A 23,991-nucleotide genomic window follows, 5' to 3' on the forward strand; every position below is an offset into this window, starting at 1 on the left:
TTGTCTCCCTGCAATCTAACTTCGTGAGTTCTTATATTTTGGATATAAGGCCTCTATCAGTTGTAGGATTGGTAAAGATCTTTTCCCAATCTATTGGTTGCCGATTTGTCCTAACAACAGTGTCCTTTGCCTTACAGCAGCTTTGTAGTTTTATGAGATCCCATTAGTCAATTCTTGATCTTAGAGCATAAGCCATTGGTGTTTTGTTCAGGAAATTTTCTCCAATGACCATGTGTTCGAGATGCTTCCCCAGTTTTTCTTCTATTAGTTTGAGTATATCTGGTTTGATGTGGAGGTCCTTGGTCCACTTGGACTTAAGCTTTGTACAGGGTGATAAGCATGGATTGATCTGCATTTTTCTACATGCTGACCTCCAGTTGAAGCAGCACCATTTGCTGAAAATGCTATCTTTTTTCCATTGGATGATTTTGGCTCCTTTGTCAAAAATCAAGTGCCCATCGGTGTGTGGGTCTTCAATTCTGTTCCATTGGTCTATCTGCCTGTCTCTGTACCAATACCATGCAGTTTTTATCACTATTGCTCTGTAATACTGCTTGAGTTCAGGGATAGTGATTCCCCTGGAAATCCTTTTATTGTTGAGGATAGTTTTAGCTATCCTGGGTTTTTTGTTATTCCAGATGAATTTGCAAATTGTTCTGTCTAACTCTTTGAAGAATTGGGTTGGAATTTTGATGGGGATTGCATTGAATCTGTAGATTGCTTTTGGTAAAATGGCCATTTTTACTATATTAATCCTGCCAAATCATGAGCATCGGAGATCTTTCCACCTTCTGAGATCTTCTTCAATTTCTTTCTTCAGAGGCTTGAAGTTCTTATCATACAGGTCTTTCACTTGCTTGGTTAAAGTCACACTGAGGTATTTTATATTATTTGGGACTATTATGAAGGGTGTGGTTTCGCTAGTTTCGTTCTCGGCTTCTTTCTCTTTTGTGTAGAGGAAGGCTACTGATTTATTTGAGTTAATTTTATACCCAGCCACTTTGCTGAAGTTGTTTATCAGCTTTAGTAGTTCTTTGGTGGAACTTTTGGGATCACTTAAATATACTATCATATCATCTGCAAGTAGTGATATTTTGACTCCTTCCTTTACAGTCTGTATCCCTTTGGTCTCCTTTTGTTGTGTGATTGCTCTGGCTAGGACTTCGAGAACTATATTGAATAAGTGGGGAGAGAGTGGGCAGCCTTGTCTAGTTCCTGATTTTAGTGGGATTGCTTCAAGTTTCTCTCCATTTAGTTTAATGTTAGCTACTGTTTTGCTGTATATGGCTTTTACTATGTTTAGGTATGGACCTTGAATTCCTGATCTTTCCAGGACTTTTATCACGAAGGGGTATTGAATTTTGTCAAATGCTTTCTCAGCATCTAATGAAATGATCATGTGGTTTTTATCTCTCAGTTTGTTTATATAGTGGATTACGTTGATGGTTTTCCATATATTAAACCATTCCTGCATACCTGGGATGAAGCCTACTTGATCATGATGGATGATTGTTTTAATGTGTTATTAGATTTGGTTTGCAAGAATTTTATTGAGTATTTTTGCATCAATATTCATAAGGGAAATTGGTCTGAAGTTCTCTTTCAAGGTCTTTGTGTGGTTTAGGTATAAGAGTAATTGTGGCTTCATAGAAGGAATTCAGTAGCGCTCTGTCTGTTTCCATTTTGTGGAATAGTTTGGATAGTATTGGTATGAGGTGTTCTATGAAGGTCTGGTAGAATTCTGCACTGAACCCATCTGGACCTGGGCTCTTTTTGGTTGGGAGACTTTTAATGACTGCTTCTATTTCTTTAGGAGTTATGGGTTTGTTTATATGGTTTATCTGTTTCTGATTTAACTTCGGTACCTGGTATCTGTCTAAGAAATTGTCTATTTCCTGCAGGTTTTCAAGTTTTGTTGAATATAGTCTTTTGAAGTAGGATTTGATGGTTTTTTGAAGTTCCTCTGATTCTGTTGTTCTGTCTCCCTTTTCATTTCTGATTTCGTTAATTTGGACACACTCCCTGTGTCCTCTGGTTAGTGTGGCTAAGGGTTTATCTATCTTGTTGATTTTCTCAAAGATCCAGCTTTTGGTTCTGTTGATTCTTTGTATAATCCTTTTTGTTTCTACTTGGTTGCTTTCAGCTCTGAGTTTATTTCCTGCCTTCTACTCCTCCTGGGTGTATTTGCTTCTTTTTGCTCTAGAACTTTTAGGTGTGCTGTCAAGCTGCTGATATATGCTCTCTCCTATTTCTTTTCGGCAGGCACTCAGAGCTGTGAGTTTTCCTCTTAGCACAGCTTTCATTGTGTCCCATAAGTTTGGGTATGCTGTACCTCATTTTCATTAAATTCTAAGAAGTCTTTAATTTCTTCCTTGACCAGGTTATCATTGAGTAGAGCATTGTTCAACTTCCATGTATATGTTGGCGTTCTTTCCTTATAGTTATTGAAGACCAGCTTTAGCCCGTGGTGGTCTGATAGGAAGCATGGGATTATTTCTAGATTTATGGGATTATTTCTAGATTTCTGTATCTGTTGAGGCCTGTTTTGTGCCTGATTATATGATCAATTTTGGAGAAAGTACCATGAGGTGGTGAGAAGAAGGTATGTCCTTTTGTTTTAGCATAGAATGTTCTATAAATATCTGTTAAGTCCATTTGGTTCATGACTTCTCTTTAGTCTGTCTATGTCTCTGTTTAATTTCTGTTTCCATGATCTGTCCAGTGATGAGAGTGGGGTGTTGTAATCTCCTATTATTGTGTGAGGTGCAATGTGTGCTTTGGGCTTTAGTAAGGTTTCTTTTATGTATGTAGGTGCCCTTGTATTTGGGGCATAGATATTTAGGATTGAGAGTTCATCTTGGTGGATTTTTCCTTTGATGAATATGAAGTGTCCTTCCTTTTCTTTTTTGATGACTTTAGTTGAAAATCGATTTTCTTCGATATTAGAATGGCTACTCCAGCTTGCTTCTTCAGACCATTTGCTTGGAAAGTTGTTTTCCAGCCTTTTACTCTGAAGTAGTGTCTGTCTTTGTCTCTGAGGTGTGTTTCCTGTAGGGGGCAAAATGCTGGGTCCTCATTGCATATCCATTTTGCTAATCTGTGTCTTTTTATTGGGGAATTGAGTCCATTGATGTTGAGAGATATTAAGGAATAGTGATTGTTGCTTCCTGTTATCTTCGTATTTGGAGGTGAGATTATGTTTCTCTGCTTTCTTCTCTTTGTTTTGTTGCAAAATGATTAGTGTCTTGCTTTTTCTAGGCTGTAGCTTGCCTCTTTGTGTTGGGCTTTACCCTTTATTAATTATCCTTTGTAGGGCTGGATTTGTAGAAAGATATTGTGTAAATTAGGTTTTGTCATGGAATATCTTGGTTTCTCCATCTATGTTAATTGAGAGTTTTGCTGGGTATAGTAACCTGGGCTGGCATTTGTGTTCTCTCAGGGTCTGTATGACATCTGTTCAGGATCTTCTGGCTTTCATAGTCTCTGGTCAGAAGTCTGGTGTAATTCTGATAGGTCTGCCTTTATATGTCACTTGACCTTTTTCCCTTACTGCTTTTAATATTCTTTCTTTGTTTTATGCATTTTGTGTTTTGACTATTATGTGACGGGAGGAGTTTCTTTTCTGGTCCAATCTATTTGGAGTTCTGTAGGCTTCTTGTATGTTTATGGGCATCTCTTTCTTCAGGTTGGGAAAGTTTTCTTCTATAATTTTGTTGAAGATATTTACTGGTCCTTTGAGGTGGGAGTCTTCACTCTCTTCTATACCTATTATCCTTAGGTTTGATCTTCTCACTGAGTCCTGGATTTCCTGTATGTTTTGGACCAGTAGCTTTTTCCGTTTTACATTATCTTTGACAGTTGAGTCAATGATTTCTATGGAATCTTCTGCTCCTGAGAGTCTCTCTTCCATCTCTTGTATTCTGTTGGTGATGCTTGTATCTACAGCTCCTTGTCTCTTCCTTTGGTTTTCTATATCCAGTATTGTCTCCGTTTGTGCTTTCTGTATTGTTTCTAGTTCCATTTTTAATTCCTTCACCTGTTTGATTGTGTTTTCCTGTAATTCAGGGATTTTTGTGCTGAGAGTATTTTTTAAAGCAATAAGTAATATTCCCTAATATTGTTTTGTATACATTCAAATCCAACTCATTTAACCAGCCAAAGATTGAAAGGAAAGCAGTTTTATTTGGTAAACTCATTTCCTTCCTTTCTAGTTTACTCAGTAATAAGTTCTGAACCACGTGATATAGTAGTTATTGACAACCGTGCTAAGTGACCCAATTAAAAGTTTTTTGGGCATTTTATTAATGGCCAGACCTACAGCAGGCTTATGCCTCTGAAAAGTGTCTTGGTGACCAAGCTTGGGTACAGCAGTTTTAAAGACAAAGTCCCTATTACATCAGTGCTCGTGTGTGGGTTAGTGACTAGTAACATCTGCTCTCTTGCAAAGCTCAGCAGTATATCCTGAAAACTGCATGACAGTTATTTCTGTTTGTTTTTTTGTTTAAGCTTTCACATAACCTGGACCATGGTTATTGTCATGGGCAGTCCCCAAATATTGCCAAAGCACATGTGACACGTGAGGGAGATGGAAGGCTGGGAAGTGGTCTGAGCAGACAGAAACAAAGTGGGGACAAGATAGATGCCATTGCCATAGTGACTTCACTGAGAGCCAGGGAGTTAGTGCTGAGCCTTCCCGTTTGTGTATCTCAGTCTGTGGGCAGATGTACTGTCGTTCCTGTTTTTAAGATTTATGTTGTTTTCTACAGCTTAACTCTACTGCTTATTGTATATAACTCAGTATAGCATGTTTGCATCCATGTATTATACCATAACAGATTTCTGTTTGTGTTGAGGTAATTTATAGAAAACTATGGCCCTCTAAGGGACTTCGGGGAAATTTTGTGCTTTATGTTTTGCTTTACTAACTGACTTTGTGATGCTGCAGATTGAACATGAGCCCTCAGGAGAATGTTCTACCAGTGAGTCCTTCCCTTGGACCATTTACTCCTCCTTAATGCCTGATTCATGTGCTGTGGTGTTCAAAGCACTTACATACACTTTCTCCTTGTTCTTTAGTAATGCTTAGACATGTTCCCAAATGTACACATAAACCAAAGGAAACCAAAACAACTGTTCTCATAAAAATTCTGATAGCAAAGCTTGGTAGCATTTACTTTTGGTACTCAGGAGTTAGAAGCAGGAAGATCGTCAGGCAGTATTGGCTTGCACTCTTGCTGTTCTGAAATATCATGACCAAAAGCAACTTGGGGAGGAAAGGGTTTACTTGGCTTAGACATCCTAGTTGTTCCATCATGAAGGGGATTCAGGACAGGAACTCAAGGCAAGAACCTGGAGGTAGGAACAGAAGCAAAGGCCATGGAGGATTCTGCCTACTGGCTTACCTCCCAGTGGCTTGCTTAACCAACTGTTTTTAATCACTCAGGACCACCTGTCCAGGGATGGCACCACTCACAGTGGGATGGGCCTCATACATCAGTCATTACAGAAAATGCCCCACACACCTGCCTTTTAGCTCAGTCTGATGGAGGCATTTTTTCACTTCAGGGTCTTTTTTTTTTCCTTTTCTTTTTTTCGGAACTGGGGACTGAACCCAGGGCCTTGTGCTTGCTAGGCAAGCGCTCTACCATTAAGCTAAATCCCCAACCCCTCAGGGTCCTTCTTTTCAGATGACTCTAGCTTGTGTCAAGTTGACAAAGACCAGCACACAGGTTAACCTGGGCAACCCTCTAAAACCACAATAAAACAAAAACTATTAAAAGATTGATAGTATCACTCAAAGATATATGGCTACTTATAACGCACATTATAATGTAACTAAATGTATATATACTTATATATGCATACATATAAATGTGTGTGTGTGTGTGTGTGTGTGTGTGTGTGTGTGTGTGTGTGTGTACCCTTTCTTGGTTAAGTGCCTAGGCTTATTTGACAAGATTATAATTAGGTGAAGAAACTGAGGAGACATTGTCGGTGATGGGAAAGAGAAGGAGAAAGTGTGTATGGTAAGGAGAAGACAGAGCCTGTGAGGGAGGTAGGAGGTGGTAAGGGTGCTACTGTCAGCTCTGTGAGGAGGTGGTACCATGCTTATAACTTTCCAGAGATTGGAAGAGTTTTTCTAGAACCTTTCACCTCCTTTTAAAGAACGACCACTTTGATGATGCAGTTATTACAGGATGAAGATAACAGACCATTGTAGTGCAGTAGTGAGAATTTAGATCATCATTCCTAGTAATAAACTAGCCCCCTCCTGTAGCAAAGGCTTTTGGACCATTTGGAAGAATGATGTTTGGTTTCTTGTCCCTTCCTGACTCACTCTCCATTCAGTGAGACAGGGTCAGGACTAGGCAGGGTGTAGAGGGTAGAGTTTAAGAAGCTTCTTAATCTCAGTTCTGCAAGTGTTGAGTGAGCCTCTGCCCACCTAGAGAATGACACCTCCCTGAAGGCCTACCATGCTGGTCTGTGTCGTCCCAGCTGAGAGCCGAGAACTTCCTTTTCAGTTGGAGGCAATCTGCTTAGCCAGAGTGTTCCATGTTCTAACGTGTGATGGTTGTATCTGTCTCCACTCTCATGTGACTCTTGTGTCTTCCATCATTACCAGCAGACAGTTGCCATCACTGTTTGTCATCACAGATGAGATGACTCAGATGCACACTAATGAGAATGTTCTGATAGTTTCAGTTACCTCTGTTCATGTCTCCGGTGAAAATGCTGATGTTGGTTCTTAGGTGGCTTTTGTGTGGCCCCATAATTCTTTGCATAGCTTATCATTTCCTACAAGAGTCTCCCCTTTAGAAGTGTGAAGAGTCAGAGTCCATCATTTATTTGGCACCCAGTCTTCTAAAGGTGGCAGGGTCATATTAAGACTCTGTGTAAACAGAATGGATAGAACAAGTCAGAGGAGCAGAATGGAGGGCTTGAGGTACATCAGGGTACATTGAGCCCCACAGCCACATTCAGGAGTTACTCCAAAGCCATATGAGCTTCTAAATGCAGGTCTAGCTAGAAAGCTCGGCTGGTTCCGCAGTTGTAGAAAGGAATTCTTATGTACCATTGCTGAAGGATTTTGTCCTGCTGTCATGGGAACATACAGTCTTAGGCATGTTCTTTCTGTTAGATACATGTCATTCCTCTCTTTCATCTGCTTGAGAGCCAGTTCCAGTTCATTTCCCATGGTCTGCTCTTCCTTTCTCTCCTTACAGAGCCTGTGTAACCAAGCTTAGCCAATGCCTCGAATGCCTGTATTTTAAATGCTTACTCTTGAAAGACTTTCAAGTGATTGAAATTCAGTCTTTGGTTTTAGGTATAGTTTTGTTTTGTTTGAAGAATATCTTGTATTAAGGCTGGACTTAAAATTGCTATATAACCAGAGATGACATTGAATTTCTGATCCTGCCTCTACTTTCCAAGTGCTGGGATTGCAGGCACACACCACCAAGCCTGGTTTTATACAGTGCTGCAGGCAAACCTAGGGCTTCATGCCTGCCAGAAAGCTACCTCCCCAGCCCATTGAGTAAATTTGCTGGTGGGCTATATAGATTGCGCTGGCCCTTGAAGAGTAAATTTGTTTTCATTGTTGAAAATACTTGTTTCTTTATTGTGTATGTGTGTGTTTGCACACCTGCTGTGGTGTACATATGGAGTCAGAGAACCACTGTGGGACTCAGTGCAGGCCTTTCCACTATGCAGGTTCCAGGAATTAAACTCAATTCATTAGATTGGCAGCAAACTCTTTTTTACCCACGTTTTTAAACTTCAATAAAAACGGTATTTGGAAGTATGTTTCTAGTGAGATTTCATTCAGTACTTACTAAGCAAAGAAAATCAGTAGCAATCACATGACAAAATAAATTTACTTCCAACTATTTTAAGTTTTTAAAAGTGTCTCCTGATACAGATTTTAGTGAACCTAATACATGTAGCATATTGCAACAGAGGTTAAGAACCATACAGTTCACCACTGAGGAGGCTTTTGACTTACTGAAATGCCTAGAGGTGAACAAGTAATGTTTGATGGTTACTGAAGCTTCATTGAATTTCAGTCGTAACAAGAGCCACCTTGTGAAAAGTGTGTGTGTGTGTGTGTGTGTGTGTGTGTGTGTGTGTGTGTGTGTGTGTGTGTTAGGGGAGTGGTCTTTAAGAAAGTAAAGATAGTAAGAGCTCAACAGACAAAAAGCAGGACATTGCAGGGAAGAGTCTCTTATCCAAGCTTCATTTCAATAACCATTGTCCCCTCTTTAAAAATAACATTCTTGAAGGTTTTAATGTTTAATATGTATCTTAGAAGCAATGAACAAGGCCAGTTTGTGAGTGCACTTTAGATCGGTCTATAAACATAGGTTATATCTGATGTGGCTGTCCTGTAGTTCTTACTTTACTGTGCACTTGGGTCCTTTCTGTCATACCCTCTGCATTTTGACTTTTTTTTCTGTATTTGGAATTAAGAAGTTTCATCTTAATTTCTTTGACCTTTTACTTGTTTGAAACGCTCTTCTTAACACTTCCCAATATAGTATCTTCTGTGAATTCATTTAGCATGTTTCACAGCATTTCCAAATAGGTCTGACTTGACATCGCCATTTATTAACTGATTCTTACCTCAGCCCGTCAGACACTTCTGCAGCCCTCCCTGCATTTTCACACCTGTGAATAAACTCGCACTTCAGTTAGGCTCTTAGAACAGTGTGCTCAAGCAAAAATGAGAGCTGGACTGAGCACATAGGGTGCTTCGTGTAGGTAGGCCACTGTGTTCATTTTATTTTCCAGTAAAATAGCATTGAAGAGAGAGTGACTGTTGATCCAAATTAAATTGGGGATGAGTAAATATTAAAAATAAGCTATGTCGGGGTTGGTGATTTAGCTCAGTGGTAGAGCGCTTGCCTAGCAAGCGCAAGGCCCTGGGTTAGGTCCCCAGCTCCGAAAAAAAGAAAAAAGAAAAAGAAAAATAAAAAAAAAAAGCTATGTCTAGCCAGGAGTGGTGGCACACTCCTATAACCCCTACACACTCAGGAGGCAGAGGCAGGATGATCTTTGAGTTCAAGGATAGCCTGGTCTACAGAGTAGGATAAGCCAGGGCTACGCAGAGAAATTCTGTTTCAAAACAAAAAAACAAACAAACAAAAAAACAAAAACAAAAAAGGAAGAAGGGAGGAGGAGAAGCCGGTTTTTGTCAAGTTTTCTATGTATGGTTTTTCTTAGTGTGTTTATATTTCTTTCTTTTTTTATATTGTTTTCTTTTTTTTATTTTTCCCCCCATCTTTATTAAATTGGGTATTTCTTATTTACATTTCAATTGTTATTACCTTTCCCGGTTTCCAGGCAAACATCCCCCTAACCCCTCCTCTTCTATATGGGTGCTCCCCTCCCCATCCTCCTCCCATTACCGCCCTCCCCCCAACAATCCCGTTCACTGGGGGTTCAGTCTTGGCAGGACCAAGGGCTTCTCCTTCCACTGGTGCTCTTACTAGTCTATTCATTGCTACCTATGAGGTTGTAGCTCAGGATCAGTCCATGTATAGTCTTTGGGTAGTGGCTTAGTCCCTGGAAGCTCTGGTTGGTTGGCATTGTTGTTCATATGGGGTCTCGAGCCCCTTCAAGCTCTTCCAGTTCTTTCTCTGATTCCTTCAACGGGGGTCCTATTCTCAGTTCAGTGGTTTGCTGCTGGCATTCGCCTCTGTATTTGCCATATTCTGCCTGTGTCTCTCAGGAGAGATCTATTATTAAGTTATAAATTCTTTCAGGCCATCTATCTGTCTGTTTGTCTGTCTAATTCTCAAGCACTTAGAATAGAACCAGATTAGTTAAGGTCAATGGAAACACAATGAGTTTCAATTGAGTCGTCCTTTTACACTTCCTCCAGACACAGAAATGGTTCTGGTCATCAGTAGATAGTGCTTAAAGAAAATCTCTTCTACATCTCCTGAAGGTACAAACTTAATTCCTTTTCTACAGGGAAGTGTATCATACGAGGCGCATGCAGCATGTTATTTGTGTGAAATGGACTTCTGACAGCAAGTACATTCTGTGTGGGTCTGATGAGATGAACATCCGGCTGTGGAAAGCCAATGCCTCTGAAAAATTGGGTGTGGTAAGGCCCGCTTTTCTTTCACAGCTACAGAATCAGGTTTCGATTTCATTGAATATCATGGTTAAGAGCTTTTTGAAATACTTAATCAGGATAACACCATTGTCATGGAAAGTTAGCAATAAAACAAGGGCTCACTGGTACTTTTTTTCCTATCAAAGTCACCTTCAAGGCTGGGGAGTCTGCTGATTGGTAGAGTGCTTGGGAAGCAACTGAGGACCTGAGATCTCTTCTCGTCCCTCTTCCCTTCCCTCTTCCCTCCTCCCTTTTCCCTTCTCTCTTTCCTCTCCCCTTCCCTCTTCCCTCTTCCCTTTTCCCTCTTCCTGTCTCTCTTCCCTTCCCTCTTCCCTCTTCCCTTTTCCCTTTCCTCTTCCCTTCCCTCTTCCTTTCCCTCTTCCCTCTTCCCTTCTCTCTTCCCTTCCCTCTTCCCTCTTCCCTTCCCTCTTCCTTCTTCCCTCTTCTCTCTTCTCTTGTTTCTTGTTTTTAAAAAGCCAGACGTAGCAGTAGGCCAGCACTCCCAGTGTCATGAAGAAGACAGGAATGTCCCTGGGGCTCACTAGCTAGAGTGGCTGACCAGCTAGGTGAATTGCAGACTTTTCTCCAGAAATAAGGTGGAGGACAATGGAGGAAGATCCTGTGTGGACTTTAGCCTTCACAGACACCTGTTGTATCGGTGTGCACACACAAATGCACTTTCAAAAGGGTTTATCAATTGACATTCACTCATTCTTTGTTTTCTTTGATTGGACACGGAGATGATGTAGAGAGTAGTAACCTAGGATTTAGATGTACACCTCTACTGTTTGTTACACAGTAATGATTGGACATGTCAAAGGCTGCAAGTCCCTGAGACATCATCTGATGGCAAACACCTGAAAACCCAAATTTAAAATAGATTCCATGAAAGTGCAGCTACATCTGGGCTGTAAGATGATTGTGGGTTTTGTCGCTATTGATATTTTCTAAATGTCCACTTTCCCGGGTGGGCTGTGCGGCATGTTTATGTGACAGACAAGTACTAAGAAGGGATGTTGGGTTTGAAATGATTTCTGCTTAGCCCTGGCAGGAAAGTCAAGCAGCAGTAAGCAATGATCAAAGGTAATTCTATTTTAAATTCGGTTGTCATTAGGTGTTCACTATGTCTCAGTCTCCATTCATTATGAAATGTTCTACTGTGTTTCTTTTATTCTTAGCATTGATAAACAAAACCTCCTTATGGGGGTGCATACTTTTTTATTTTCATGTAGTTAGATTTTTACCAAAATCTAAATTGACTGATTGTTCTGGATGCCTTTTCTGCACCCTGTGCCTCGTATACTCAACCTCTGAGGGCTGCACCAGCCTGGCCCCAGCAGGTCGCACGGCACGACCCACTCCGGACACTGCTGTGTTCACCTTCTGGCGTCCTGTCACGTTGTTGGTTCTAGAGCAGTAGCTGCTTGCAGAGTGATACTACAACTTTGTAAGGTCCACAAGCTCCCCGCTGCTTTTGTTTGTGCGTAGTAAAAGTTGAATTTTGAGAAGGGGAAAAAGGGTGCTTCCTTGATTTTTATACTCAAAAAACTATAAACAATTTGAGATACCAAAATGCACTTTATTTTTAGCTTACATCACGAGAAAGAGCAGCAAATGATTATAACCAGAAGTTAAAGGAAAAATTTCAGTACCATCCACATGTGAAACGGATTGCTCGCCACCGACATCTGCCAAAATCTATCTACAGCCAGATTCAGGAGCAGCGTGTTATGAAGGAGGCTCGTCGCCGCAAGTATGTGTTGAGACCTTTGACTCTCAGCTCAGCTCTTAGCTGTCTTCCCTCTCATCCCTGATGAGCAGAGCTTTCTCATAATGAGTGGTCTATACACTGACGTACTGGACACGTGTGTGAACGACTTTTCTTGGGTTTTCCCAAAAAGAGGGAGACATAATCTCATAAGATTATGATAATTTATTTTTGAGAATGTTTGTTTAAAGTACAAATGATAAAAGTGAATAATTATAATAAAAACCCACTTCTCCATTGGAGAAACAGAACCATGGTAGAGGAAGTACCTGGGCACAAGCCCCTGGGTTCAGTTGCCAGTGTGGATGAAAGAAAGGGGGTGGTGGAGGGAAAGGCCCACATTTAAAACTTGTACATGACTTTAAAATGTGTTTGTTGTGCTTGTTTGAGCAACAGATATGGTAACTTTGGAACAGTACAGGCATAGCCCCTTTGACACGAATGAAACATACAATGTTCCACTTTAAAATATGACCTTGCACATGTATGTGAGTACATGTGCAGGCCAGAGGCCGAGGTCAGGTGTTCTGCTGTGTCACCTTCCCTCTTACTGTCTGGAACAGTCTTTCAGGGATCCTGGAAGTCACCTGCTTGCTGGTCTAGTTGGCCAGTGAGTTTTAGGGATCCTCCTGTCTCCATCTCTCCAGGGCTATAATTACTGACATAATGCTAAAAAGTCAGTTATAGCTAGTAGTGGTGGCGCATGCCTTTAATTCCAGCACTTGGGAGAAAGAACTCTGAGTTTGAGGCTAGCCCAGTCAGTAGAGCAAGTTCCAAGACAGCCAGAGATTCACAGAGAAGCCCTGTCTTAAAAAACAAAACAAAACAAAACAAAGCAGTTGTAATATAGCTATTATTATAAAACACTGTGTATTTTCTAAATAATTCAGAGAAGTTGGGTACAGTAGCACATACCTAGAATCCCAGTACTCTGGACCATGAGTTCAAAGCCAGTCTGGACTACAAAGAATTTTAAAAACTCATATTTAACAATCATTTCTTTAAAAAATTCAAATCATAACATTTGAGAGCTAATGTCTTGTTTCTTGAGGTAAGGGACTCACTGTGATTCCTAAGCTAGTTTTGACCGCCTGGGCTCAAGTGACCCTCCTTCCTCAACCTTCTGAAGAGTTAACATTTTGAATCCAAAGAACTTCGCCCAGCCTCCACACTTTCTCTTGTAGAATTCCTCTCTGGAGCCTGTGATGAATGCAGTGTTGAAGTTCTTCAAGCTTTGGGTTTTGTTATGGGTTACTGTTGTTATGCTCTTGGGTACATGTTTAATCATATTTATGTCTCTTAATAACTAACTGTACTGTTTTTAAACTTAGGAAAGGATGCTGGGCTTTAGGGGTTTTATTTTTGTTTTTTCTTGAGACAGTCTGCAGTGTGGTGGTCCGAGCCAGATTGGCCTTAGACTCAGAGATCAACCTGTCTCTGACCCCTGAGTGGTGGGATTAAAGTCCTGTGTCACACACACGGCTCTAAAGCAGACAGCTCTAAGGTGTATTCCCCGGTGGTCTCCCATCCAACTGTAGCCAGTCTTGATTGACTCTGCTTAGCTTCTAAGGTCACACAAGATCAGGTGCATTCTAATGGTCTGGCCTTAGACACTATTAATATGAAGCAGTTAAATAACAAAAGTGGAATGTAACTTTTAGCCTATTCTCATTGGAAAATTCTTTTTTAAGTAGTTCTTCTAATGAAAGAAAATGCTTTATGATTTAATTTCTTTTGGCTGAGGTAATTTCTTATGTACTTGCTCATTTTATATATTTTATTTTTTCTAGGGAAATGAATCGTCGTAAACATAGCAAGCCTGGATCTGTGCCAGTTGTGTCAGAGAGGAAGAAACACGTAGTGGCGGTTGTGAAATAATGTTTTGTCTTCCTACCAAGCTTGATATATAATTATTTGCTACTTTTGATTTGGGAACTCTGTAAATAAAAGTCCTGGCCCTGGTTAATAGTAAACACTGCAGTTGTGTGTGTGTGTGTGTTTGGTTTTTTTTTTTTTTTGTTTTGTTTTGTTTTGTTTTGTTTTTCCTTTTTGCACTGCCTGACTCAGCTTTCTCTGCTTTTCTTACTACGTACACTTTGGCTGATCTAAAAGCTGCTCGTACAATAGCTAAATCACTTGTCAGTTTGTTTGTCAGTTTGTTTGTTAGGTAACAAAGGAAACCTTGGTGTGTCTCCTGGTGTCTTGTCAGAGCATTGGATGCTACTGCCATGTAGAGAAGTGCCACCTGCTGAGTCACTGGCCCTACTTCCTCACACAACCTGGTTTCCATAGTGATTTCAGGGTCCTGCACATCACCAAGCCTGACTAGTGAGAGACACGAGCAGTTTCCTGTAATTCAAGCCTAGACTAATCTAGACATAGCATGATTCTGACCATTTTTGAAAAGTCACTTTTGGCATTCACAGTGTCTTGTAAGAAAATCTACAGGTAGGTTTTCACAAGTGACATTTGCAGAGTAGAATGAAGGGAGTAAGGTTGGTGGTAATGAGAAATTGCTCAAGAGAGAGAAGAGCGGAAGTAGAGAAGGCATAGAGTTGCCCCTGTATCAAATGCCTTGTATTAAGTCTTGCTGTGTGGCCGGTGTGACCCATCCTTCTCTTTGATGGAAACAGAAAGCAGGTCACTCTTCAGCTTGTTTATCCCACTGTCTTGTTTAGGAATGACCTGTCATGGGTATAAGTCATTAGGTAATCAGGATGTCTTTGGGGAGCAGCTGGGCCTTTGTGTAGTTAAATCAGAGTTAAAGAACTGAAGTGTTTTAGGGCAGAGACTTTGAAGCGGGTGAATCGGTCTTTGCCAGTGTTTGGGTATTGTGAGTGGGTAGATAACGTGTCTGTTGAATGAGTGTTCTCTTCATTAACCTAGGTTGAGTCCTAGCAAGCCGGTGCTCACACATGTGTCCATGCCCTTCTGTCCCCAAGCCCCATCCCTGTGTGTGTGTGTGTGTGTGTGTGTGTGTGTCTGTCTGTCTGTCTGTGTCTGTGTAATTTTAAAGCCAAGGGCAGTGCCAGCTTTGTGCTTGGTTTTCTTCATGAAATGAAAGTGTCTGGAAATGAACTTGCTCTTTTGCTTCAAGCCTCAGTGTCATATCTTGCATTCTCATTTTGAATACCATACCTACCACCTACAGAGAGTCTCTAAAAATCCTGTATAAGCTTTTAATAATTGTAACAATAGTATCTGTTGACTACAGGCTTTATTAATAATTGTAACAATAGTATCTGTTGATCTGCTAGTTTCTTTTTTTTTTCTTTTTTTCTTTTTTTTCCGGGGCTGGGGACCGAACCCAGGGCCTTGCGCTTGCTAGGCAAGCGCTCTACCACTGAGCTAAATCCCCAACCCCGACCTGCTAGTTTCTAAACAGTGTGTCTTACATCCACTTATTTGAAGTAAATTTACCTCAAATTCTCATTAGAACCCCCAAAGGGAGTTCTTATTATAGTTCAAATAGTCTGTACTCAATCTACATAATCTGAAGGGGTCAGTCTCAAAGAAAATAAGTAATTAATTGCTGGGGAAGGAAGACGACCTCTGGAGAAGAGCAGTGGATGTTTTGTTTGCTTTTTCTATTAATTTATTCACTTTACATTTAGATTGCAGTCCCCTCTCCTAATCATCCCCTCACTGGGTTCCTCCCCTTCTCAGAGAAGGGGATCCCCACCCCACCCCATACCAATCCACCCTGGCACATCCTGACACCACAGGACTGAGCACATCCTCTCTCACTGAGGCCAGACAAGGCAGCCCAGCTAGGGGCCTAGGATTCACAGGCAGGCAGTGGAATCAAGGACAGCCCCCTGTTCCAGTTGTTGGGAGATCTGTATGAAGACCAAGCTGCACATCTGCTGTATGTGTGCAGAGGGCCTAGGTCCAGTCTATGTTTGCTCTGTGGTTGGTGGTCCAGCCTCTGGGAGCCCACAAGGGTCCAGGTTAGTTGACTCTGTTGGTCCTCTTGATACTATTATTACTACATTTTCTTTTTTAAGTTTAATTTAAATCGTTTTATTTATTTGCTTTACTGACCCCCCTCCTGGTCACCCCCTCCCACGGTCCTTCCCCCATCCCTCCATCCCCCTGAGAAGAGCAGTGTTTATCAAATGCCTGCTGATTCTGGCCTGGCAGGGATGCTTAGAAGTGGAGGAAGGATGTTTTCAAAGTAAACTCAAGACTCTCCAGTGTGTTCATTAAAAAAGAAGGAAGATAAGGGCTCGCAACCCCATAAGAACAACAATACCAACCAACCAGAGCTCCCAGAGACTAAACTACCACCCAAAAGGTATACAGGGATAGACCTATGGCTCCAGCTGCATATGTAGCAGAAGATGGCCTTGTTGGGCACCAGTGGAAGGGAGGCCCTTGGAACTGCCAAGGCTGGACCCCCCAATGTAGGGGAAGGTCAGGGCAGAGAGGCAGGAAGCGGGGAGTGGATGGGTGGGGGAACACCCTCATAGAAGAAGGGGGAAAGGGGATGGGCTAGGGAGTTTATGGGTAGAAAACCAGGAAGGGATAACATTTGAAATGTAAATTTAAAAAATTCAATTAAAAAAAAAAAGGAAGGAAATGTCTTCCAGCAATGCCAAGTTATTAAAAACTTCCTGTCCCAGGTCAGTATATACAGTCTGAGTTAATAGTTTCTCTAGAGAGAAGAGTTAGGAAGTAAAGATTAATGGATCACACAGCTCAACATGCAGGAGGAGCCTTAGAGCAGAGGGCAGAAAGCATGGGTGAAAGTGGTCAAAAGAGGAGACAGTGAGCCAAGTCGAATGTCTACATACACAACCTCATGCTTCGCAAACGAGCCGAGAAGCCTAGTCACAAAAACGGAAGAAGGGAAGGAGAGGTCTTTGGGTCTTTGTCCCATAATGCACCCCACTAAAGAAAAAAAAATCAGTTTTAGGGCCAGCTTTCAAAGTAAGCCTAAATAGGCTGGAGATGTAGCTTAGCTGGTAAAATTCTCACCTGCATACATGAGTTTCTAAGTTTGATCCCCACCACATAAAACTAAGTGTGGTGGTACCCACCTGTAATTCCAGCACTAGAATGGTGGATGCAGGAGGATCAGAAGAAGCTCGAAGGAAGATGTGGTAGAACATTCTTCAAATATCAGCCCACTTGCTGGAGTCACAACAGAGAAGGGGAGGGAGGGAGAGGGGGTGAATATCTATTACAACATAAAGATAAAAACCATTTCTAGTTAATACATGATTGGAGACGGGGATCATCCTGTTACAATGAGTGTTTGCCTCAAGGGAGTTTAAGAAATCTCTGGGAAGGAGCAGTGGGACCCCAGGGACAGGATTTCAGTACAGCTGAAGCAAACATCCCTGACTCAGCTGAGTCTTGCATACTCTATGATCTCCAGATGCTGACTTCTGTTCTCCTGTTCAGCTCTGCATGTTTCAATGCAGTTGCCTTAGCCCGGCTTGGTGTCACTTTCCAGTTCTAATGAACCCCTGGCTGTCTGCCTTCCATTTCAGTTCCTGAGGGATAGAACTGCTTATATTTGGAGTGGGGTCCTTAAAGCAGAGTTATCAGTGGAGACATCTGGTTCTGGCCACTGATTTAGCATGACCTAGAAGTGGGAACCTTGGAACAAGCAAGCCCAGGACATTTTAGCTAATCAGCAAAATCAATAGCAACAGAGTGATATCATAAGAAAACTCTGAAGGTACCTGGGATGACTTGGGGCTGGTCATCGCTAAGTTGATGAAAGGTTATGGGAAATGTCAACCTTAGAACTTTTTGATGACCTGTTTTTCTAGCTTGTCTCTGGATATGCACCTGTAAATACTTGCCTAGGTGTCTTCTGGTTTGTTCTTCCTAACAGGTGGGAAGGATACAAAGGTTTGAGATTCAGCATCCTCCTCCCCAGGAGTAGACCTCTGTTTCCATCCATTCCCCATTTGGTTCCACTTGGGCCCCTCCTTTCCAAAGCTGCGTCATCCTGGCAGTTAGCCAAGGGCAGGTCTCTTGCATAATGGACTGTGTACTCACCTCATCTGGCTGCTAAACCAGACAACCACACTGAAACCCTTTCTTGTGCCATCTACTTTTCTGCTGATGAGCCTTGGAAGTTTGACCAAGCATGTGAAACCACTGGACTACTGGCCACACTGTAGCCATTCTCATCAACCAAAGCCCCCTTTCCCAGACAGAACTGAGTCCCTGCATTCTGTGTTCTCAATAAGGACACAATGTGCAGACTTCATAATTACCTGAAAGGAAATTTTATCTTTGTCCTTTGCAGAAATAAGGTGGAAGTGATGGAGAAATGAAAATATTAGGTAATGTGAAAATTCCTTTAAATAATTAAAATTGTCAGGGACTCAAACACCGAGTTTGGCATAACAGTAATGCATGTTCCTCTAAAATTATTCTCAAATTTTATAATCTTAATATAAATCATTTGGGTTTAAAAGTATTATTAAAGTATGCATGGAGACCCAGATATAAAACTTTCAAGCTCAGATATAACTAAGTCAGAACAAATAGGTTTGGCTCCAGTCTCAATTCTGTAAAGAAATGGGCCAGAAGACTAATTTGTAAAAAGCAATCTTAATAATTAGTTTTCTTTCCAAGTTAAATGTAAAGCTTTGAATAGCATTGTGCAATCTGGATTATAATGAATGAATTCAATTTTATTTGTAGTAAATTTTCTCATCAGCCATCTGTGTCTTTCAAATTGCTATTACTCATAAAAATAAATGTCAAGCATTTCCTACAGGAAATTATATCTTTGAATGATTTTACTTAAGTTTTGATTAAGTAGAGTAAATAAGACGGAAGAAATTAATGTTCCAAATCTGTTTATAATCCATAATAACTAAGTTGCTTCTAGTTTCCTTCTCTGAGACTGTCATATTGTATGTAAAATGTACTTACACCTTTATATACATGAATATTTTGGATAAAAAATGGAACTTTCTCAGTAAGTTGAAATCTTGATGAAGTTGCTTGCTTCAAGATATAAGAAAAAAAAATCAGTGGTACCTAGGATGGTGTTTAAGTTGGCCAATGAAGGCAGTTTTTTAAATTAAAATATTTTTCTATTTTCCTTTCCTCATGCCCACCAACTTTTCCCACATACCTATTTTATCTTGCTCTCCCTCAAATTCCTGGCCTCTTTTTCTTTAGTTGCATGAATACACACACACACACACACACACACACACACACACACACACACACATCCTGCTCAGTCTATATTAGTTGTATGTATATTTTCAGGCCTGACCATTTGATATTGGATGACAAATTGGTGTGCTCTTCCCAGGGGAAGACTATTTCCCCCACTCTTAACAGTCCTTACTTAGTTGCTTTTAGCTCCAAGGTTGTGACCTTGAGCTTTGCTCCTTCCATATTTGGATGTCTGTTGGTTTTGTCCTCGTCCAGATGTTGTCTAGGCACCCATACTGATGAAACTTCATGGGTTTCTAGGAGACTCGGTCTCAGCAAACTTCCTGTTCCTCTGGATCTTCCAATCATTCCACTCCCTCTTCCTCGGTTATCCCCGAGCCTCAATGCAGCGGGTAGATGTATAGATGATGTATAGATGTAGCTGGGACTGGGAACCACACAATCCCTTGTTCCAATGGATGTAATTCTTGAGCAGACCTTCTGTTGCCTTTGCAAACAGTTAAAAAAAACCACATTGGAATTATCTGTTTTTATTTCAATAAAGCTTTAATAAAGTGTTACAAGTAATGTGCAGTAAACATTTTTATTTTCTTGACTACCCAGAATCTATTTTGATGGAATCCATGCTGTGTGATTCTTAGAAATGGTGGATCTTAAAGATCTGAACAAAAGCAGTTGGATGTTCATGCCCAAGAAATTGAATTTGAGTTTAGTGATGATTTTGTATAGGGCAAATTTCAAACAATTCACTGAAGAGCTTCTAGCAGTGTCTAAGTACAGCAGTCATGCACATGGAGACATTTCAAACATCATTTCTGCAATGAGACTTTGCTCTTATCTCCCCCAGCTCCTATTCAATTTCCAGTCTTGGAATCCAGTCCTTCTAGTCAGCGAGTAGATTACTGTATACCTTTCCAACAAGTCCCCTTTCTTCTGAAGTTCGAAAAAGTCAGTTTCTGTTGCTGTGACCAAGCACATAGTCTCATAGTTCTTTAGTTACATTAGAAAGAATTCTAATTTATGAGCATGTTTTGTCTCTTTTGTTCATGCCGTAGATCTAGTCCAGGGCCCTGTACATGTTCACAAGCAAACATTTTACGACTGAAGTATATTCCCAGCCCTTGTTAACTTTTAAGTAAATCTTGTCCTTCTGAGAAATGTTTTCAAAAAAATATTTCCTTATGCAATAGGTAATATTTTGATGGTGGTTTGAATAAGAATGCCCCCTCCCCAATAGGCTCATAGATTTGAATGCTTGATTACAAGGGAGTAACCGTATTTGAAAGGATGAGGAAGTCTTGTTGGAGGAAGTGTGTTACTGCAGGATAGGCTTAGAGCTTTCAAAAGCCCCAACCAATCCTAGTGTCTCTCTATCTCTCTACCTGCTGTCTGTGGAACCAGATGTAGAACTCAGCTATTTCTCCAGCACTATGTCTGCCTGCATGACACCATGTTTCCTGCTATAATGACAATGAAATAAACCTCTGAAACTATAAGCAAGCTTCAATTAAATGATCTCTTTTATAAGACTTGCTGCGGTCATGGTGTCTCTTTACAGCAATAGAACACTAAGATAAAAGCAGGTAACAAGAATGGAGTATTGCTGTGACAGGCCTGCCCTTACTGCTCGTTGCCAGAGTGTGGACTTTGAACTTTGGATTAGGAAAGCAGCATCTAAGGGGCCATACTAGTAGGAGCATAGACAATAGTATTGAGAGCAATGTGAACTAGGACAGCCCTGTCAAGAAGTTTCAGAGAGTGAGAAAATTAGTAAGCAACCTAGAGACCACTCTAGTGATATTTTTGCCGATGAATGTAGCTGCTGTTTTGACTTTGTGCAAAAAATCTGCATAAGGCTAAATTGAAGAGTATTTAACTAATGGTGTTGGCAGAGGATATTTCAAGACAATTTAGTATTGACTATGTCATGTGGTTATTAATGTACACTCTTCTGTAGATCTACAAAGAAAAGGGGCAAGCTGAGTAAAGGAAAATGTACAGTTTGAGGAGAAAAGGAGCACTAGGAAATGTCATGGAGCTAAGTCCTATCTATGCTCAAGGAAATATAAAGTTTTTTAAAGAGTTGATGCTAAATGGAATAAAGGGAGTGGTGACTTCAGGGAAAGACTACCCACCTAAGCTTGCAACTTGGGAAAAGGCATTTGTAAAAAAGCTTAAGTAGTGAAGGAAACTGTTGCAAACAGAAAGCTGATACAAATATCATTGAAAGAGGGGCCAAGTTTCAGCCCCAAAAAGGAAAGAAGGGGTCGTGGCTAAGGAAGGCTACTGAGGTCAGGCATATATCAGGGTTCTCCCTGCATGGGGTTCCAGAGAGGCCACTGCATGGATCTGTGAAAGTGAAGCCTAGATTATGTTGGAGGTGCCAGAGTCATGGGACATCTGTCAAGGGAAGATGGAAATTGGGTGTGAAACCAGCCCAAGTGAGAGAAGTCTGCTGCAGTCAGGAAAGCTTCAGATCTCGAAAAGCTGAAGAACGTTTTTACATCAATCTTGAAGATTCAGAATTGGTAGTTTGCCCAGCTGGTTTTCAGTTTTGCTTCAGTCCAGTATTTCTTCACTAAGCTTTCCTTTCCTTTCTTTCCTGTGGGCTGGTAATGTATATTCCTTGCCATTATGCTTTGGAAGTATATGATTTGCCTTTTCATTTTGATTGTACAGAGATTACAGTTAAGAGATTGCCTGAGTCTTAGAAGGGACTTTAGACTTCAGACTTTTAAACAGCATTGAGACTGTTATAATCTATGGGGGCTTTTGAAGTTGCACTGAATGGATTTTTGAATTATGATATGGCCAGAAGCCTATGGAGGCCAGGGAGTGGAATGTGGTGGTTTGGATAAAAAATGTTCCCCATACCTTAGATCTGAATTCTTGGTCACCAGGAAGTGGCACTATTTGAAAGGATTAGGAGGTGTGACCTTGTGGTTGGAAGTGTGTCATTGGGTGTGAGTTTGAGGTTTCAAAGGCCCAAGCCAGTTTCAGCATCTTCCTATTGCCCATGGAACCAGAGGTAGAACTCAGCTACTTATCCAGCATCATGTCTGTCTGCACTGTCACCATGCTCCCTGCTATGATGACAACGGACTAAATCGTAAACTATAAGCTTCAATTAAATGCTTTTATTTATAAAAGGTGCCGTGATCATGGTATCTCTTCACAGAAATAGAAGATTGACTAAGACAATTGCTTATTTGATGGAACCTAAAATAACCTAGGAAACAAACCTGTGGAAATGAGTATCTGAGAGATTTTCTAGATTGGTTTAGTAGATGTTGATGGGCCCACCTTAACTGTGAGTGGCATCATTCCATGAACAAAACCCCAAACTGAATACAAAGGAGAAAGCTGTGCAGGCCACACTAACACTCAAAACAACTTTTTAATACTTAAAAGCATTTTAAGAAAAAAGCAAGCTGAACACCAACATTTATCTTTTTCTGCATTCTGCAAGCACAAGTACAACACAATCAACTACTTCACCCTCCTGCAACCATGATGGGCTATACTTTTGAACTGTAACTAAAATGCATCCCTTCTTTAAGCTGCTTTTGTCAGGCCTGTTGTTGCAGCAATGAGAAAAGTAATTAATATGCTACAGAGCTTTACAAGAAGGACAGCCCTGTATGACTTACACTTTCTCAGCACATATGCTGCATCTGCTGTATTGAAGGTACTCAGCTGAGTTGGTTGAAGACTTGTGAGGGATCTCTTTAAGATGATTTGTATAAATCCCTATTCTAGCAGCATTAAGATTTAAAAGAAGTTCTTATGAGCCACATTTGAAATTTATCCATTATTTATAACTTGATTTTTCCATTAGGAAAAGATTCCAGAAACAGTAGTTTCACACACACACACACACACACACACACACACACAAATCTCTCTTCCCCTCCCTCCCTATGTGTGTGAATAATGTATATAATATTTATGTGTGAATAGATTTAAATTAGTGTGAGCATTTGTGTACCCATGCTTGTGGAGGCTGGAAGTTGACATCAAGTGGTTTCCTCATGCCCTGTCTACTTTATTTTTCAATTAATTAATTTACTTTAATGATGAGAGTTGCTATGGGTGCTTTAACAGGACAAGTGCATGTGTAGAGGTTGAGGACCAGTTTGGGGGTCAGTTGGCTCCCTCCTTCCATTTGTCTTGAAGCAAAATTTCCTTTGCTTCTGCTGTTGCATGGTGTACTGAGGCTGGCTTACACTTGAGCTTCCAGATGATTCTCTGAACTACTCCTTCTCTTTTACCATTGGAGTGCTGGGATCACTAATGGTAGCTTCGCATCCGGCTATTGACGTGGCTCTAGGGATCAAGCTGAGATTGTTAGATTTGTGTGCACACACTTTTACCCAGGATCATGGCGTACTTTAGTTTCTGAGGCAGGATCCCTCAGTGAGCCCCAGAGATCCCTCTGCCTCTATGTCTGCAACACTGGGCTTGCTGGTGTGTACTGCACACCTGACGTTTTCACATGGATCCTGAGAATCAAAGTGGATTCCTCAATGCTTACATAGCACTTTGATCACTGAGCTGTCTTGCAGTCCCACAAATATTCTTTGTGAAATAGTCAGGCCATTTCAGTGTGCTGTGAACTGCCTGCGAAGATGGCTTAAGTAAAAGAGATTTCTTCTCAAAGTGGACTTGAGTTACTAAAGAAGGCATTAAGCTAATATGTCTTTAAGATATAAATTTGACATTTACTGGTTTTTATTTTAAAACGCAATCACACCTTATTGTCCACAGGGATTAGTTCACCACCAGTAACAAACCCCATGGCGGCTTATGTCCCCTGTATTAAATGGCATGGACTTATGTTTGGCTTATATACATCCTCTCATATGCTTTACGTGATCAATAGTTCACTTAAAATACTTACTACATCATCAGTTGCAAATATTTAGTGTGTTGCATTATTTAGGGA

The 23,991-nt window shown here is 40.8% G+C and overlaps 1 protein-coding gene across 2 annotated transcripts in view; it reads left to right on the plus strand.

Annotated features, from left to right (window-relative positions):
* Nucleotides 1-13,861, plus strand: part of Dcaf13 (DDB1 and CUL4 associated factor 13) — a 35,281-nt gene extending 21,420 nt beyond the window's left edge. For both annotated transcript variants that reach the window (XM_087558004.1, NM_001173558.1), the window contains exons 9-11: nt 9,973-10,108; nt 11,710-11,873; nt 13,679-13,861. In XM_087558004.1, coding sequence (XP_087414130.1) covers nt 9,973-10,108; nt 11,710-11,873; nt 13,679-13,766 — 388 coding nt within the window. In that variant the 3' untranslated portion in view covers nt 13,767-13,861. The remainder of the gene's footprint in view (nt 1-9,972; nt 10,109-11,709; nt 11,874-13,678) is intronic.
* The last annotated feature ends 10,130 nt before the right edge of the window (nt 13,862-23,991 follow it).

This window comes from Rattus norvegicus, chromosome 7 (assembly GCF_021556685.1).
Source record: "Rattus norvegicus strain SHRSP/BbbUtx chromosome 7, alternate assembly SHRSP_T2T, whole genome shotgun sequence".
NCBI lineage: Eukaryota > Metazoa > Chordata > Mammalia > Rodentia > Muridae > Rattus > Rattus norvegicus.